Genomic DNA, 17,108 nt, shown 5'->3' with positions numbered 1-17,108 from the left:
CACTGTCAGGACCGGCAGGTTGAGTAGGCACATTTTCTTCCTTGGGCAGAGTACGCCCAGAACTCTCTACTGGGTTGACCCTTCCAGTGTGTGTTCGGTTTCCAGCCGGCACTGCCCCTATGAACCCCAGGCCAGACCGCGGCTTCTGCGGTAGATGAGTGGTTCCGGCACGTGGAGGTGTGGAAAAATGCGCACGTGAGACTCCAGTCGGTCCATCGTCAGAAGGAGCATGCAGACAGTCACTGCAGGGAGACCCCTGTGTTCCATCCTGGGGATCGCGTCTGGCTCTCTATCAAGAACCTCCCACTCTGCCTACCCTGCAAGAAACTGAGCCCCCGGTTTGCGGGGCCATTCAAGGTTCTCCGGAGGGTCAATGAGGTGACATATAGGTTACAATTACCCAGTCACTACTGTATCTCACCCTCTTCATGTCTCCCTTCTCAGGCCGGTGGTTCCTGGTCCCTTAGCTGATGCTGTCCCCCACGACACACCACCACCCCACCTGGACATCAAGGGGAGCCCAGCGTATGCAGTCAGATCCCTACTGGACTCCTAAAATCGTGGGGGTCGGCTCCAGTATCTGGTGGACTGGGAGGGGTATGGCCGAGGAGCGGTGTTGGGTTCCGGCGGAGGACATTCTGGACCCCAACATCTGTGATTTCCACCTTCGCCGCCTGGACCGACCCGCTCCTCATCCTCGGGGTCATCCCCCTCGTCAACGTGGTCCTGTGGCTGGAGCTGCACGTCAGGGGGTGTACTGTCACGTCTGCCCTTCCCCTCCGGCGTACGACGTCGCCAGAGTACTAACCACCAGTCCTGGGATTCATCAGTATGCACACCTGGCACTCATTGCGCACACCACCTGGACTCCATTGCCTCCCCTTTTATATGTCACTCACCAGTTGGTATTATTCTTGTGTATCAGCGTTCTGCTTTAGGTTAGTGTCGTGTTCTTGGTTTTGTTTTATTAAAACCTGCTTCCAACTCACCACCCCATCATTACAACGGCTGTGTTGTTCCCAAATGTAATCAAGGTTTGAAATGATGTTTTAGTCAAATACTATATCTTTTTAGGCTTCTTGCATTCAATTTGCAGTGTATATTTGTTCTGGCCACCCGACCATCCCCTCAAAGAATTGGCCCGCGTCTGAATCTAGTTGATGATCCCTGATCTAGAACAATGTGTTGCTATATTCAAGGTTGTCACGTTGGCATAAAGGGTCCGGAGACAGGCGCAGGAATGCGTAATATATTTTTTTTATTAGACTCAAATTACGGCGTGCCGTGTAAAGGCACAGGGACGAAGACCAAAAACCACATACAACACACAGGGTTGAAACCCAAACAAAAGTGCGAGGGGTACCTCGAATAAATAACACAAGAACAATGATTAAAACACAGGCTGAGACCCGTAATCATCTGCGCAATCCACAATGGCACGAAATCCAAAACGCACAGGTACTCACACGAATCAACGGACATTGTAACAATAATTGACAGGACAATGATAAACCAAGGACACACTTATACAATTACTAATCACTGGGAATAGGGGCCAGGTGTGCGTAATGAAAGTTCCGGAGGGATCCGTGACAGTGTTATGATATGGTATACTACATACAGTATGTGTATATCTATACGTTGTATGTTTTTGATCTTTATTTACTTTTAAATTTGTATTTATTTGCTCTGATATAATTGAACCAATAAAAAAAACATCTCACCAGGTCAAATTCCTGTTACATGTAAATGTACTTGACGAAGAAAAGGGATTCTGCTAAGAACAGACACACCTGTGTCAAGTCATTAAACCTCTTTAATGTGGAGATGAAATATAACAATTGAGGCGTAAGCGCCATGGCTGACACATTGTTAGAGGCAGAAAAACAACAAAAGCCACAAGGTGTATATTTATAAATACTGTTCTGAGGAAACAGGTCAAAAAGAGTTTTACAGACAAGAACTGTTCTGTGTGCAGAAAACACATGTATAAAATAGTGTACAATAATAGATGTGAATCTTATGAAGGCCAGATTACTTAAAAATACAAATGAAAATTAGTATGTACACATTAAAATTATACTGCATATTGAAAGGCACCTTGGCCTCAGTGCAGTAGTTATAGTGCCTACATTGTGCAGAAGCATACAGACAAGAATACTGAATACTATACTTTCAATATGGACACTTACGGTGTTCTGTATTTTTGTACGATTTCTGAAAGCACCCGATCCCCCTAGAATACATTGAATAATCCACATTGAATTGGATCATTGATCATTCTGAAACTCTAGCTGCCAATACTGTATTACTTCCCTGTAGAACTGCAGGGCAATAAAATAATTCATCAAAGAAAGTAAAGTAAAGTGAAAGATATTCCCACATTGGATAGGAGAACATATCAACAATGCAGTTTGAACAGTGGCTCTACTTTTTCTTTTCCAATTGACTGGTGATTATATGCTTTTCCATGATTGGTTCATCGGTTTTCCTTCTGCATATTTATGCAAATGAGGCACTTCAACTATCTGATGCATTTCGGCATGAATACTTTACCAAGGCACCGCCCCTTCTTGGGTGTTTTCTATCAATAGAAGCACAATAGAAGCAAATAAAACTGCAGGTGCACAGGAATCCCACTGGGCACAGACATCAATTCAATGTTTATTCCAAGTTGGTTCAACAACATATTAATTGAAATGACGTGGAAACAACGTTTATTCAACCAGTGTGTGCCCAGTGGGACACTTCACAAAATAACAGAAAAGACTAAACTGGCTCAATTACATATTTATAGTTTTGGTTAAATGCTTATAAAAATACAAAAGATGATTTTTTTTCAAAAAACAAAACAAAGCTGAGTAAATAAATGTATTTTTGTCGTTGATGTCATTACATTCTGAGTAGCATATCTTGTTGTAATAATAGGATATATCACAATGGAACATGGTTTGTGATGCAAGAACATGTGGCAAGTCTCAAAAGTCATCGCAAGGGAAATCGTTTTTACATTTTCATTCAGGTCATTGGAGTATTATGATTGCTGGGGAATATTTTTTTTTTTTTACTCCGTATGAAAATAAGCAGTTGATACAGTTTAAACTGTATATCATCTCTACATACATATTGTCCATAATATCGTATGCCAACATATTTAGCATTTTCCAAATGCAAATGCTCTTCTTTTTGCCCGTATGGTTATACTGTAGTCAATTTACCAGGCATCGACTATCTCACCTTTCCTTTTGGAATTTGGCTAGATCCTATATGTTCAAATGCATTTAGGGATAAAAACAACAACCTTAAAAGTAATCCCAGGAATCTAATTCAACGTGTTCATCTCTTTTTCCCTATTACTTCTTACGTCATCATCTTTCGCCTGTCCTTTCCAAAATCATCTGGCAATTCTTTAACATCAGAGGCACAATGAGGCACAATTCAAAACAACCAATAAATATATTCTCTTTCCTCCACATCGACCAGACGTGACTGTATGTCCAAAATGGCACTCTATTCCCTACATAGTGCACTACTTTTGACCAGGGCATGCCCACCCAAGGAGAAAGCAAGTCAAGGAGGAGCTCGTTACAGTCACTGGAGCTTCTGTCTTCTGTCTGGTTGCAGAAGAAAAATAAGCCACACGACCCTCTGGCCCAAACGCCTTGTATCTTGCATCCAAACATACGATTTGAGACGCATAGAAGAGAAATGAAGAAAGCCATCTTGGCCAGTCTCCTTGGTGAAGTAAGGCATGGTGGTGGTAGAATCCCCAAAGGCACCTGGCTGTGTGAGTCTGTATGTGTCCGTGTATCTGTTTGTTTAGCAAAGAGGGCTACTCATCAGTATCTCAACAAATTCCATTCAGCCACGGAAAAGGCGGTTTCTTCCTCCTTGTAGAAGCTTCTAGAAGTCGCAACAGTTGCTTTGATTGTTCTCTGAGAAGTATGTGGTTCCGTTGGGCAGGGGCGGGAACTGGAACGATATGTTTTCCTCCATTGGACAGTTTGTGACCTGGATGGTGAATAATGGACCAAGTTAGCCACAACAGATCAGAAAGACAAGGGGATGATGTAATGCATGCAACCCACCGCAAACTGTGCTTGTTTGAGTGCTTTTAAAATCCTCATTATACCCTTCTCAAAGAAACCAACGACAATGGACAAAACAAATCTTCAAATGTGTGTTTAAGTACATACAACAGAGTAATTAGCTCTAAATGCTTCAATATACGTCAAATATGAAACAGACACCTTCTTCCCAAAGGTCCCTTCGTGGCTCGTAATAACTGTCCTACTCGTAAAACCCTAAATACTGGTGCAATTAGAAACGCTGTAATCTGGTTGTAATAATGAAACAAGTCTCGGCCTTGAAAAATAGCTATTTTTACCTCATTGGGACAATCTGTTAAAATAAAGGTTACATTAAAATACTGGTGCCTGTATTACCTGTGTCTGCCCGTTGCAGTTGAGGTACTGCTGCTGGACCAGTAAGCTGTCTGGTGTGAGGCCCCCAGGGGTTAGACCAGGCCCCACCTGACAGGACAAAGGGCTGATGTTGGTGTCACCCTGTAGGATTGCAGAGGACCCCACAATGGGCCCGCTGGAGTTCCTCTGGAAGTAGCAGGAGGCCTGGGAGGGACTCTGGTCATGGAGGGGGGCTGTGGCCCTCTGACAGGAGGATGGGACCAGGGAACCAAGGACCGTGTTGGGGTTTAAACAGACCCCGTTGACAGGAACCGAGGGGGGGTTGGTGCTGCTGAACATGCAGCTGTTGGAAGAGACGAGAGGAGGGGTGACTTGAGCAGAGGTCTTTTGAGACCTATACTGGCCTGATATTGTTTGAGCCCTGTTGTAGTTCTGGGCCTGAGAGTTCTGCTGTGGCTGGGCCTCGAGCCCAGGGATAGGGAGCTGGGGAGCAATTTGGAAGTCAGACACCTGGTTGTTATAAAAGCTGCCCGTGACATTGTGTTGGTGTCCATTTTGTTGGTGTAACATCGTGGGAAGCATTTGCTGCTGCTGCTGTTTCTGGGTCTGCAGGAAAAAGTGTCCTTGTAGGCAGCTAGCCGGGTTGGGATCTAGAATGACATCTTTTGGTTGATTTGAAAAATTCTGGGCAAAGGTTTCCAACAAGGTGTTGGCCAACATGTTGGTATTGGGCATGGAGGAGGGCAAGGGCATCCGCATGGTTTCCTGACCGGGCACGGCAAAGGGATCTGATTGGCTTATGGAGCGCTGGTCCTGGAATCTCATTGGCTGATCATTCATGCCCCACCCCAGCAGCTGGTTCTGGATTGGCAGACCCATAGGAGCAGAGCTCCGATTGGCAAGGCCTGACTGCATCTGTTGTCTCAGGGAATAAGACGCCAGCCCGTTACCAGGGCTGGACAGGATCTGAGAGGTCTGGAGGCCTTGCTGCTTACCTTTGGCTTGGTTCTGCCGCACCTGGGCACAGGAGTCAGCCAGGGCAGGGTTAAAGGCCAGAGGGTTAGCATTGCTCTGCAGGCCCAGGTTCTCTCCCAGGGATTGGGCAAATGTGTTCCTGGAGGAAGCCTGCTGGAGTGTGGGGCCGTTCAATCCCATCTGAGAGCCCATGTGTGTCGGCTTCATCATGCCCCGAACGTTACTCACTGTTTCAGCCGCACTCAAGCCTCCCATCCCAAGCAACTGGTTCTGCTGGAGATCAACCCCCCAGTTGAAGCCCTTTCCTCCAGGCATCATGGTATTCCCCTGCAGGTCGAAATTTTTAAGGCACTCTGGTACCTCCAGGAGAGGGTTGTTGACACTGACGGACCCCAGCAGTGAGCCCAGATGCTCGGGCATCTTGAGTCCTCCGTTCTCCTTGAAGAGATGTTCCTCCACATACGACAGGATGTCATGGTTGAGGATGTCATCAAGGTCCTCGGACATCTCACAGTTGCTGGAGCTCATCTTCAGCAGAGTGTTCTCCCAGTCCTTCAGCTCTGTGGGGTCCACATTCAGGCTGCAACAAGATAAGATCAGATCAGATAAGGTCCACTTCCAGGCTGCAATCACATCAAATACAACTTTATTTGTATAGCACATTTCATACAAGCTAGAGTATAGCAATACAATACAATGCGACTCACATCATTTTGTTTAAATAGATACAATCAATCATAGCAAATAGATGGTCAAATTCCATGATAAAAAATTGAAAGTATTTTTGTGGTAGTATAAGAAGTTTAAACATTTTAATTAAGTGGGGCGGTGAAATACACTGCTCAAAAAATAAAGGGAACACTTAAACAACGCAATGTAACTCCAAGTCAATCACACTTCTGTGAAATCAAACTGTCCACTTAGGAAGCAACACTGATTGACAATACATTTCACATGCTGTTGTGCAAATAGAATAGACAACAGGTGGAAATTATAGGCAATTAGCAAGACACCCCCAATAAAGGAGTGGTTCTGCAGGTGGTGACCACAGGACCACCAGCAGGACCGCTACCTCCGCCTTTGTGCAAGGAGGAGCAGGAGGAGCACTGCCAGAGCCCTGCAAAATGACTTCCAGCAGGCCACAAATGTGCATGTGTCTGCTCAAACGGTTAGAAACAGACTCCATGAGGGTGGTATGAGGGCCCGACGTCCACAGGTGGGGGTTGTGCTTACAGCCCAACACCGTGCAGGACGTTTGGCACTTGCTAGAGAACACCAAGATTGGCAAATTCGCCACTGGCGCCCTGTGCTCTTCACAGATGAAAGCAGGTTTACACTGAGCACATGTGACAGACGTGACATAGTCTGGAGACGCCGTGGAGAATGTTCTGCTGCCTGCAACATCCTCCAGCATGACCGGTTTGGCGGTGGGTTGGTGTGGGGTGGAATTTTTTTGGGGTGCCGCACAGCCCTCCATGTGCTCGCCAGAGGTAGCCTGACTGCCATTAGGTACCGAGATGAGATCCTCAGACCCCTTGTGAGACCATATGCTGATGCGGTTGGCCCTGGGTTCCTCCTAATGCAAGACAATGCTGGACCTCATATGGCTGGAGTGTGTCAGCAGTTCCTGCAAGAGGAAGGCATTGATGCTATGGACTGGCCCGCCCGTTCCCCAGACCTGAATCCAATTGAGCACATCTGGGACATCATGTCTCGCTCTATCCACCAACGCCACGTTGCACCACAGACTGTCCAGGAGTTGGCGGATGCTTTAGTCCAGGTCTGGGAGGAGATCCCTCAGGAGACCATCCGCCACCTCATCAGGAGCATGCCCAGGCGTTGTAGGGAGGTCATACAGGCATGTGGATGCCACACACACTACTGAGCCTCATTTTGACTTGTTTTAAGGACATTACATCAAAGTTGGATCAGGCTGTAGTGTGGTTTTCCACTTTAATTTTGAGTGTGACTCCAAATCCAGACCTCCATGGGTTGATAAATTTGATTTCCATTGATCATTTTTGTGTGATTTTGTTGTCAGCACATTCAAATATGTAAAGAAAAAAGTATTTAATAAGAATATTTCATTCATTCAGATCTAGGATGTGTTATTTTAGTGTTCCCTTTATTTTTTTGAGCAGTGTATATTCAAAGTTCAATTTATTAAAATATCTGGTCTGGTAGACTCTGTCAACCTCATTACTTTGTAATGTGGGGCAGTTAGATCACATATTTAATCACAAATAATTACACTAAGACTACTACATGTTTACTCATAAGGAATTACAAATGTTTCAGGTTATCATTTGGGGAGAGAAATATAATGGACATTTGTGGACAAAAATTACTCAACCTTAAAAAATGGTTAGTCTTCAACTACCACAACATATTTTCATCACTAACAAACTTCTAAACTTCTTCCACTAGATGCATCATCATATGTAAATAGTTTATGATTAATGAATACTATAAACCCAGTTATTCTGTTACATACTTCTCCCTATTAGCTGAAATTGTAATTTTTCAAAGCCATTTTAGCTGTCATGTTAGCTGTTCGGTCCGAACAAATTCACAAATTTGTGGCGCTATGCAGAAGTTGACTCCCTCCGGGCACATGTTGCTAGGCAACCCCTGCACTTGCCTGGGCAGGCCTGCTCCCTACATGGCTAAAGCCAGTTTGAGAAAAGTGCTAACAAACGTTTGTGCTGTGCAACTCAATAAATACTGCACTCTAAGTCATGATAGTGTTGCTAGACAAAGCAACTTTACATTCACCTTTCAATTTTAGAATCTACTATTGTTTTTTTATTCATTTCTATTATTTATTCTACAGTAGAAGTAGTAGTGAAACCTGGAACACAGGCTGTTGTCCCCGATGATTTGCTGCAGTGTTTCCATCAGGTCCTGGACAGTGGACTCCTCCCTGATGCCCGCGTCCGGCCTGGGCATAGTGTGGTGTTGGGACTGCCAGGAATCACCAGGCACGTTGGCCATTGCGTGGCTGTTGCTGAAGGCCTGGTCTTCCCAGGAGCACAGCTCCTGAGGGTTGGGGGGCTCCATGGAGGGCTCGCTGGGGCTGGTCTGCATGGATGAATGATTGAATTAATAAAATACTTTTTGTCTCAAGTCATCCTTAGCGACCCATCCTTACGGGGCTATTTGAGACATTGTCTGTGTCCAAAATGGCAACCTATTCCCTACATAGTACACTAGAGACCTATTGGCCCTGGTCAAAATTAGTGCATAATATACCTGCATGTAGATGGCCTGGTCCTGCTTCAGCATGGAGCCCAGCAGGGAGTCGGGGTCCAGGGCCATTTCTTCTGCCATCTTCCTGATCTTAGGGCCCTTGCTCTGGGTTGGAACGTCAGCTACGTCCAGAGAGAGGCCCACCTCGTAGAGAACAGCTTCCCCAGTGGCGAAGTTAAAAGGCAGCTGGAGTCTCCGCTGGCGAAGCTGCTCCTCACCCTCATTATTTCTTGAGGAATAAAAAGGAGTATTAGAATAAAATAGAGTAGTATAGTACAGTAGACTACGGTAGAGTAGAGTATGGCAGAGTACAGTAGAGTACGGTAGAGTAGAGTACGGTAGAGTACAGTAGAGTACGGTAGAGTACAGTAGAGTACGGTAGAGTAGAGTACAGTAGAGTACGGTAGAGTAGAATACGGTAGAGTATGGTAGAGTACGGTAGAGTAGAGTACAGTAGAGTACGGTAGAGTAGAGTACGGTAGAGTACGGTAGAGTACAGTAGAGTACGGTAGAGTACAGTAGAGTACGGTAGAGTAGATTACGGTAGAGTAGAGTAGAGTTCGGCAGAGTACAGTAGAGTACGGTAGAGTAGAATACGGTAGATTACAGTAGAGTACGGTAGAGTAGAGTATAGAGTTCAGTAGAGTACAGTAGAGTACGGTAGAGTAGAGTACGATAGAGTACAGCACAGAGTAATCTTGGATTGGATTGTCCAGATGATGACTCTACTCACGATAACGGTCTCTGTCTGACCATGATGAAGTCGGGCCTCCCTCCCTTGTAGATCAGTCTGGCATTAGCCTGAACCCATACCCACACACCATTCTTGGCCAGGAGCCTAAACACAGTCAGACCACTCTCACCTGTCTTTATCACTAAGGAGGGAAACAGACACAAGGAAACTGTCAAAAACAGGGTCGGGTACAGCAAATACAGAGAACTCATTTGTTTTTGTTCATTTCATTCATTCATTGTTTAACCCATTTGTTGCTTCAGTTATTCATGAATTCATCCGTTCAATAATTTGTTAGTTAATTCAAACATTCAAAGAAGAAAGTTGTAATATTGATTTGGAAACGTGACAACGACTTACTTCTGACATGGTTGTCGGCACAGTACATCATGTCAGCAGCGTGAATGAACTGGTATCCAGAGCCTCTCATACACAACTCCAGCTCCGTGTAACCCAGAACCACCTTCCCTCTGACACACAATAACACACAGGGGGAATAACATTAGAAACGCATGCTAATTATTCAGTTTTTTCTGATCTCTACAGTTTGTGGTTACAATTCGTAGTAATGTTAGTAATTAATATAAATGTTATAACACACACAAAGGAATAACGTTATCTATAACGTTAGATATACATTACATGGCCAAAAGTGGGTGGTCTCCTGCTCGTCAAACATCTCATTCCAAAATCATGGGCATTAAATATGGAGTTGGTCCCCCCTTTGCTTCTATTATAGCCTCCACTCTTATGGGAAGCCTTTCCACTAGATCTTGGAACATTGCTGTGTGGACTTGCTTCCAAGTAGCCTAGTGGTCAGAGCACTCTAACCACTAGGCAGGTAGACTTGGGCCAGTAACTGAAAGGTTGCTGGATCGAATCCCAGAGCTGACAAGGTAAAAATCTGTTGTTCCTGAACAAGGTAGGTAACCAAGTGTTCCCTGGTAGGCCAAATAAGAATTAGTTCTGAACTGACTTGCCTAGTTAAGTAAAGGTTTAAAATACATTTAAAATTCAGCCAGAAGAGCGTTAGTGAGGTCGGGCAGTGATATTGGCTGATTAGGCAGATTCATCTGTCGGACTGCCAGATGGTGAAGCGTGATCGATCACCACTGCTCCAGAGTCCAATTGTGACAAGCGTAGGCTTGTGTACGGCTGCTCGGCCATGAAAACCCACTTAATGAAGCTACCGATTAACAGCTATTGTGCTGACGTTGCTTCCAGAGGCAGTTTAGAACTCGGTAGTGAGTGTTGCAACCGAGAACAATTATTATTGTTACCCCCTTTTCATTGTATCCAATTGTTTAGTAGTTACTATCTTGTCTCATCGCTACAACTCCTGTACGGGCTCGGGAGAGACGAAGGTCGAAAGCCATGCGTCCTCCAAAACACAACCCAACCAAGCCGCACTGCTTCTTAACACAGCGCACATCCAACCCGGAAGTCAGCCGCACCAATGTGTCGGAGAAAACACTGTGCCCCTATCAACGTGCACTGTGCCCGGCCTGCCACAGGAGTCGCTAGTGCGCGATGAGTCAAGGATCTCCCTACCGGCCAAGCCCTCCCTAACCCGGACACATTGTGCGTCGCCCCATGGACCTCCCAGTCGCAGCCAGCTGCGACAGAGCCTGGGCTCGAACTCAGAGTCTCTGGTGGCACGGCTAGCACTGCGATGCAGTGCCCTAGACCACTGCGCCACTCGGGAGGCCCACTGAGAATGTTTTTTTTGCGGTACGCGCTTCAGCACTAGGCGGTCCCATTCTGTGAGTTTGTGTGACCTACCACTTCGCGGCTGATCCGTTGTTGCTCCTAGACATTTCCACTTCACAATAACAGCACCTACAGTTGACTGGGGCAGAAATGTGACAAACTATCTTGTTGAAAGTCACTGAGCTCTTCAGTACGGGCCATTCTACTGCCAATGTTTGTCTATGGAGATTGCATGGCTGTGTGCTCGATTTTATACACTTTTCAGGAACGGGTGTGGCTGAAATAGCTGAATCCACTCATTTGAAGGGATGTGCACATACTGCAGTGTACTTTAATAATAACACTGGATGGGAGTGTTACCTTGTGTCAACATTCGTGGGGGTGAAATCCAGCTTGTGTTTGGTCTGGAATATAAGTGTCTTGGTCCTGATCTCCAGGATAGAGGGGGTCTGGATGGGGGTAGCCACCACAAACAGGGCCAGCTGGGGATGGTCTATGGTCCCGTCATCTGACATCTTGTTCTGGCCATGGAGGTACTTCAGACGCCCATTGAAGTTCAGGGCCTGGGGTTGAAGACACAGGGAAATGAGGAGGAAAGGTAAGGGACTTCTCAATCTGTGTGATCATATGAGGATAAACAGAGATCCTAAATACAACTACACTGAGGTAAGTTTTATATATATATATTGTATTGTTTTTGTTTTGCGTATATTGTCTCATTCTGTGGATGCAAAAGTCGTATTTTAACCACTACTACTAAATTACTAATACAAAGTTCATCTGTGGACATTAGGCCTCTAGTTGTGTGTGGTTGGACTGTTGGTTTACAGTACCAGGAAGCCAGAGGAGTTGTCCAGGAGACAGCGGAAGCGACAGACGAAGCTCCTCTCCAGGAAGGAAGAGTTCTCAGGAGGAATGTGCTGAGGGTCGTAGCTCACTATGTTGCTGGTGATGTCACTGCTGTTGTTAGGCTGCAGGCCTACAGTACACACAGTTACGGTACAGATAATATTTATATATCTTTTATATTTTAGTCATTTATTAGGCACTCTTATCCAGAGCAACTTACAAGAGCAATTAGGTTTAAGTGCCTTGATCAAGGGCACATTTTTCACAAAGTTGGCTCTGGGATACAAACCAGTGACCTTTCCGTGACTTGCCCAATGCTCTTTACAGCTAGGCTGCCTGTTTATTATCCTGTATATTCAGCTAACTATACAAAAAATGTTTTCAAGCAATATCAAATCTTTCCACAAAGGTTGGCTTAGTCCTTGTGTCAAAGTCATTCCACAGAGGGACGAGTGTCTTGTGGGTTTTCACTCCACCCCTGTACTTTACTGCTGAATTAAGGTCACTAATTAGTAAGGAACTCCCTTCACCTGGTTGTCTAGGTCTTAATTGAAAGGAAAAACCTGCAGACACTCGGCCCTCCATGGAATGAGTTTGACACCCCTGGCTTAGGCAGTAGAAAACCAGGGTGTGAGTACTAACATAGCAGACTGGAGTACTAACATAGTGCATTACTCACTCTCTGTTGTCCCTGGCTCTGCATCAAACTGGTTGGGGTTAAGGGCGAAGTGGAGCTGACGTCTGAACAAGGCCCTGTCGTCCGTGTGGATCAACTCAAACACACTCTGGTGAACCACATCTGACTGTGGGAGACAGGACAAAGAGGGAGACAAGAGTGTAAAAGACAATATACAGTACAGTACAGACTAGAGAGGAATATATGAAGTGCATGAGATTCAGTAATTTCCAAATGTCTCCTGGGAATACGAACTAACAGGTGCTGCCCTCTAGTGGTTTGGCAGCCCTAATACGCCACTGTCTGCTCCATTCAATGTTTTGTGGGAAGGAGTGGGATGGGTTGTGCATCTCTCATTAAAGAGCAAAGCTCACTAGGGTGCAAAGGCACAAACAACCCATGGAGCATGAGTAATCAACATATTCATTAGAATACACCTGCATTGCTTGCTGTTTGGGGTTTTAGGCTGGGTTTCTGTACAGCACTTTGATATATCAGCTGACGTAAGAAGGGCTTTATAAATACATTTGATTTTGATTTGATTTGATTAGAGCCTCTCTCCTGCAGTGTGACGTCTGTCTTTAGGCAAGTGACTCGGCCATGCACCATGTGTATGTGTGTGTGTGTGTGTGTGTGTGTGTGTGTGTGCACTGTAAGCAGGGGTGAATGTAGATTTCATTTCTTCCCCGTACGGGACGTCCTATGTGCACACGCTTATGGGCCTAATCATAGAATTTTGCCGGGATGCCGTACTGGACCGCTTTACGGTCACCCCTGGCTGTAAGTGTGTGTGTACTGTAAGTATGTGTGTGTACAGTAGGTGTGTGTACTGTAAGTATGTGTGTGTGTACTGTAGGTGTGTGTGTGTACTGTAAGTGTGAGTGTGTGTGTGTGTACTGTAAGTGTGTGTATGGGCCAATGACCTGGGCTCATGCATCGTGTTGCAGAGGGCAAGCAGTGCTTCTGGGCCCAATGTGTTCCGAGCACACACGACTCATGTGTTTTCCCATTCCCTTCCATCCATTAACCGTTCCGCCGCGAAAAGAATGCTGAGAACGTAGGTCTGACGGAGACAGAGAGCTGTGTGAGACGAGCGTGTGTGATTTGATGCTCGCTCTCTTCTCCCCTAGGCTTCCTAAAACTCGTACTTGACCTCAGTCAAGGTCTCTCTCTCTGGGAATGATGTGTGTGCGTGTGCGCACGAAACGAGAGTTTGGAGTTTGTTGGCCGATGAACTTCTGACTTATAAATACATCCATTTAAATGTGGTCTGTATACATGTCTGTGATGAGAAGGGGAGCCAAGGGCATATCAATCGCAACTCCATGCACTTATGCTTCCTATTATAGCCTTGGTACTTCAGTTATGACTGATATGCTTTGGGGATGATAGGCTTTTTGACAGATTACTGTTAAAGTTGAGGAGTCACATTAGAATGTCCAACAGGCTCAGCTGGCCAGCAAATTATTCAACTGTGACAATATTGACATTTGTCTTTAGTGTACATATGATGGCATAATTAGCTAGCTAGGTGATGTGGGCTTCCATGAGGTGACATGTATGGTACAATTAGCTAGCTAGGTGATGTGGGCTTCCATGAGGTGACATGTCTGATACCATTAGCTAGCTAGGTGATATGGGCTGCCATGAGGTGACATGTATGATACCATTAGCTAGCTAGGTGATACGGGTTGCTATGAAGTGACATGTATGATACCATTAGCGAGCTAGGTGATACGGGTTGCTATGAGGTGACATGTATGATACCATTAGCTAGCTAGGTGATACGGCTGCTATGAGGTGACATGTCTGATACCATTAGCTAGCTAGGTGATATGGGCTGCCATAAGGTGACATGTATGATACCATTAGCTAGCTAGGTGATACAGCTGCCATGAGGTGACATGTATGGTACCTACCATTAGCTTGCTCGGCGATACGGCTGCTATGAGGTGACATGTATGGTACCATTAGTTAGCTAGGTGATATGGGCTGCCATGAGGTGACATGTATGATACCATTAGCTAGCTAGGTGATATGGGCTGCCATGAGGTGACATGTATGATACCATTAGCTAGCTAGGTGATATGGGCTGCCATGAGGTGACATGTATGGTACCATTAGCTAGCTAGGTGATACGGCTGCCATGAGGTGACATGCATGATACCATTAGCTAGCTAGGTGATACAGCTGCCATGAGGTGACATGTATGATACCATTAGCTAGCTCGGTGATATGGGCTGCCATGAGGTGACATGTATGATGCCATTAGTTAGCTAGGTGATACGGGTTGCTATGAGGTGACATGTATGATACCATTAGCTAGCTAGGTAATATGGCTGCTATGAAGTGACTTGAAAGGTACCTACATACTGTAGGTCTTCATAACACCCGAATAACCGATACATAATACATTTATAAGCAGTATATGCATTATGTGGGTGCACTGTATGTCAGTCAGTGTTGGTCAAAAGGCCCTATTTTACCTGGTGGAACCCTAGGTAGTCCTGAACAGTAGGAGAGGAGTAGAACACGTATCCCTCCGCCGTGACCACCAACACAAAGCCGTTCAGGGCCTAGAGACACAGAGAGGCACAGTCAGACAAAAATAAACACGATGACCTTACTATTTATGATCTTAATAGTATTATATTATTATGTAGTTAACATATGTTCATACTTCATACGTCAAACAAGACACACTCAGCTATTCGACGTGAAGATGGGCAAATAAACTTAACCTGAAAGAAATAAAAATGAATCCCATGACGTAGTGAATGATAAGGGCAATAAAGGAGTCAAATTAAATTAGAGGAGGAATTCTGGTCGGCTGTTGAAGGAGGGAGAAGTATCCATGGTTTGTGTCTGTGTGTGTGTGCATGTGTGTGTGTTTGTTCAGGTTTGGGTAAACATCCCATGTAATTAGCCATTCCTTTGTTCAGGTGTTAAATGTGACAATACAACGGAGTGGGGGGAATATAGCTACTTGTCACGCACAGGATCCTGAACCTTGTAAACAATAGACCACCAGAGTGTGTGTGAGTGTGTGTGAGTGTGTGAGTGTGTGAGTGTGTGTGTGAGAGAGAGAGAGAGAGAGAGAGAGAAAGAGAGAGAGAGAGAGAGAGAGAGAGAGAGAGAGACAGACAGACAGACAGACAGACAGACAGACAGAGGCAGAGAGGGAGAGAGAGAGAGGTAGAGAGGGAGAGAGAGAGAGAGAGAGAGAGAGAGAGGGAGAGAGAGAGAGTGAGTGACAGGGTATGAGAAAGGTCCTGCATTTTGGTATCACAATAAAGGGCCTGTACGGATTTACTGGAAGCTGCTGCAAATTTTCAGCATATAAAACACAGACAACAGGTTTAGCCAATGTACAGGTTTAGGAATACAGGCCAAAGTATTTGTGTGTGTGTGCAGTGGTGGAAAAAGTACCCAATTGTTAAAGTTAATAATTATCTATTTTTAAAATGTTTTTTTTTTTTTTTTTACAAACAAAGCATTTGTGTTTCAGTGAGTCCACCAGATCAGAGGCAGTAGGGATGTCCAGAATGTTCTCTTGATAAGTGCATGAATTGGACCATTTTCCTGTCCTGCTAAAGATTCAAAATGTAACGAGTAAAAAGTACAATATTTTCTTTAGGAATGTAGTGAAGTAAAAGTAAAAGTTGTCTAAAATATAAATAGTAAAGTAGAGTACAGATACCCCCAAAAACAACTTAAGTAGTGATTTAAAGTATTTTTTACTTGAAAGTACTTTACACCACTGTGTATGTGTTTGAGGGTAATAGTGAGTGATTCTAACCCACCTACCTCTAATTATTTCCTGAGAAAGACTACAGGACAACAAGACGATAACGTGGTTTGTAACATCTTCATGACATATGCTCCCAGATAGCACTGAACAAGTTTTCTGCATGGTGAATCAACTAGCCCCATTAATCTTAACCTGACCCATAGGCCTACACAAAAATAAAAAATAAAACAACACACAATTGTGTCTCAGAAGAGCAGAGTTTGTTCTCTGTGTGGATTTACTGCAGTCACCAGGACAGCGACTGAGGAAGAAAGTTAAGATTAAACTACAAACTGCCCAGCATTCCCAAACTATCAAGGCGGCAGGGCGGCAGGGTAGTGTAGTGGTTAGAGTGTTGGACTAGTAACCAAAGGTTGCAAGTTCAAATCCCCGAGCTAACAAGGTACAAATCTGTCATTCTGCCCCTGAACAGGCAGTTAACCCACTGTTCCTAGGCCGCCATTGAAAATAAGAATTTGTTCTTAACTGACTTGCCTAGTTAAATAAAGGTAAAAAATAAAAATAAATAATCAGTCATAAATCAGTCTAGCACCACCCTCCATTAGACCAGTCCCTACTGGAGAGAATAGTGATGTGTGTGGTCAGTAGTGAGACCTCCCTGGAGATGGCGATAGTTATCTTTAGCAATAAAACAAACGCTAATGAGGACTAGCGTAGCCCTCACCGAGAAATGGGACAGCA

General features: G+C 44.9%; 1 protein-coding gene across 1 annotated transcript in view; it reads right to left on the bottom strand.

The window, feature by feature from the left end:
• Positions 1-1,241: 1,241 nt before the first annotated feature.
• Positions 1,242-17,108, bottom strand: part of LOC135542501 (aryl hydrocarbon receptor-like) — a 79,552-nt gene continuing 63,685 nt past the window's right edge. The window contains exons 4-13 of the mRNA XM_064969502.1: positions 15,103-15,192; positions 12,620-12,743; positions 11,925-12,070; positions 11,452-11,654; positions 9,742-9,851; positions 9,382-9,523; positions 8,652-8,877; positions 8,251-8,480; positions 4,446-5,979; positions 1,242-4,011 (exon numbers count right to left, since the gene is read on the bottom strand). Coding sequence (XP_064825574.1) covers positions 3,904-4,011; positions 4,446-5,979; positions 8,251-8,480; positions 8,652-8,877; positions 9,382-9,523; positions 9,742-9,851; positions 11,452-11,654; positions 11,925-12,070; positions 12,620-12,743; positions 15,103-15,192 — 2,913 coding nt within the window. The 3' untranslated portion in view covers positions 1,242-3,903. The remainder of the gene's footprint in view (positions 4,012-4,445; positions 5,980-8,250; positions 8,481-8,651; positions 8,878-9,381; positions 9,524-9,741; positions 9,852-11,451; positions 11,655-11,924; positions 12,071-12,619; positions 12,744-15,102; positions 15,193-17,108) is intronic.

Source organism: Oncorhynchus masou, chromosome 6 (assembly GCF_036934945.1).
Source record: "Oncorhynchus masou masou isolate Uvic2021 chromosome 6, UVic_Omas_1.1, whole genome shotgun sequence".
In the NCBI taxonomy this organism is placed as follows: Eukaryota; Metazoa; Chordata; class Actinopteri; order Salmoniformes; family Salmonidae; genus Oncorhynchus; species Oncorhynchus masou.
This window is presented reverse-complemented; position numbering and strand designations above follow the sequence as displayed.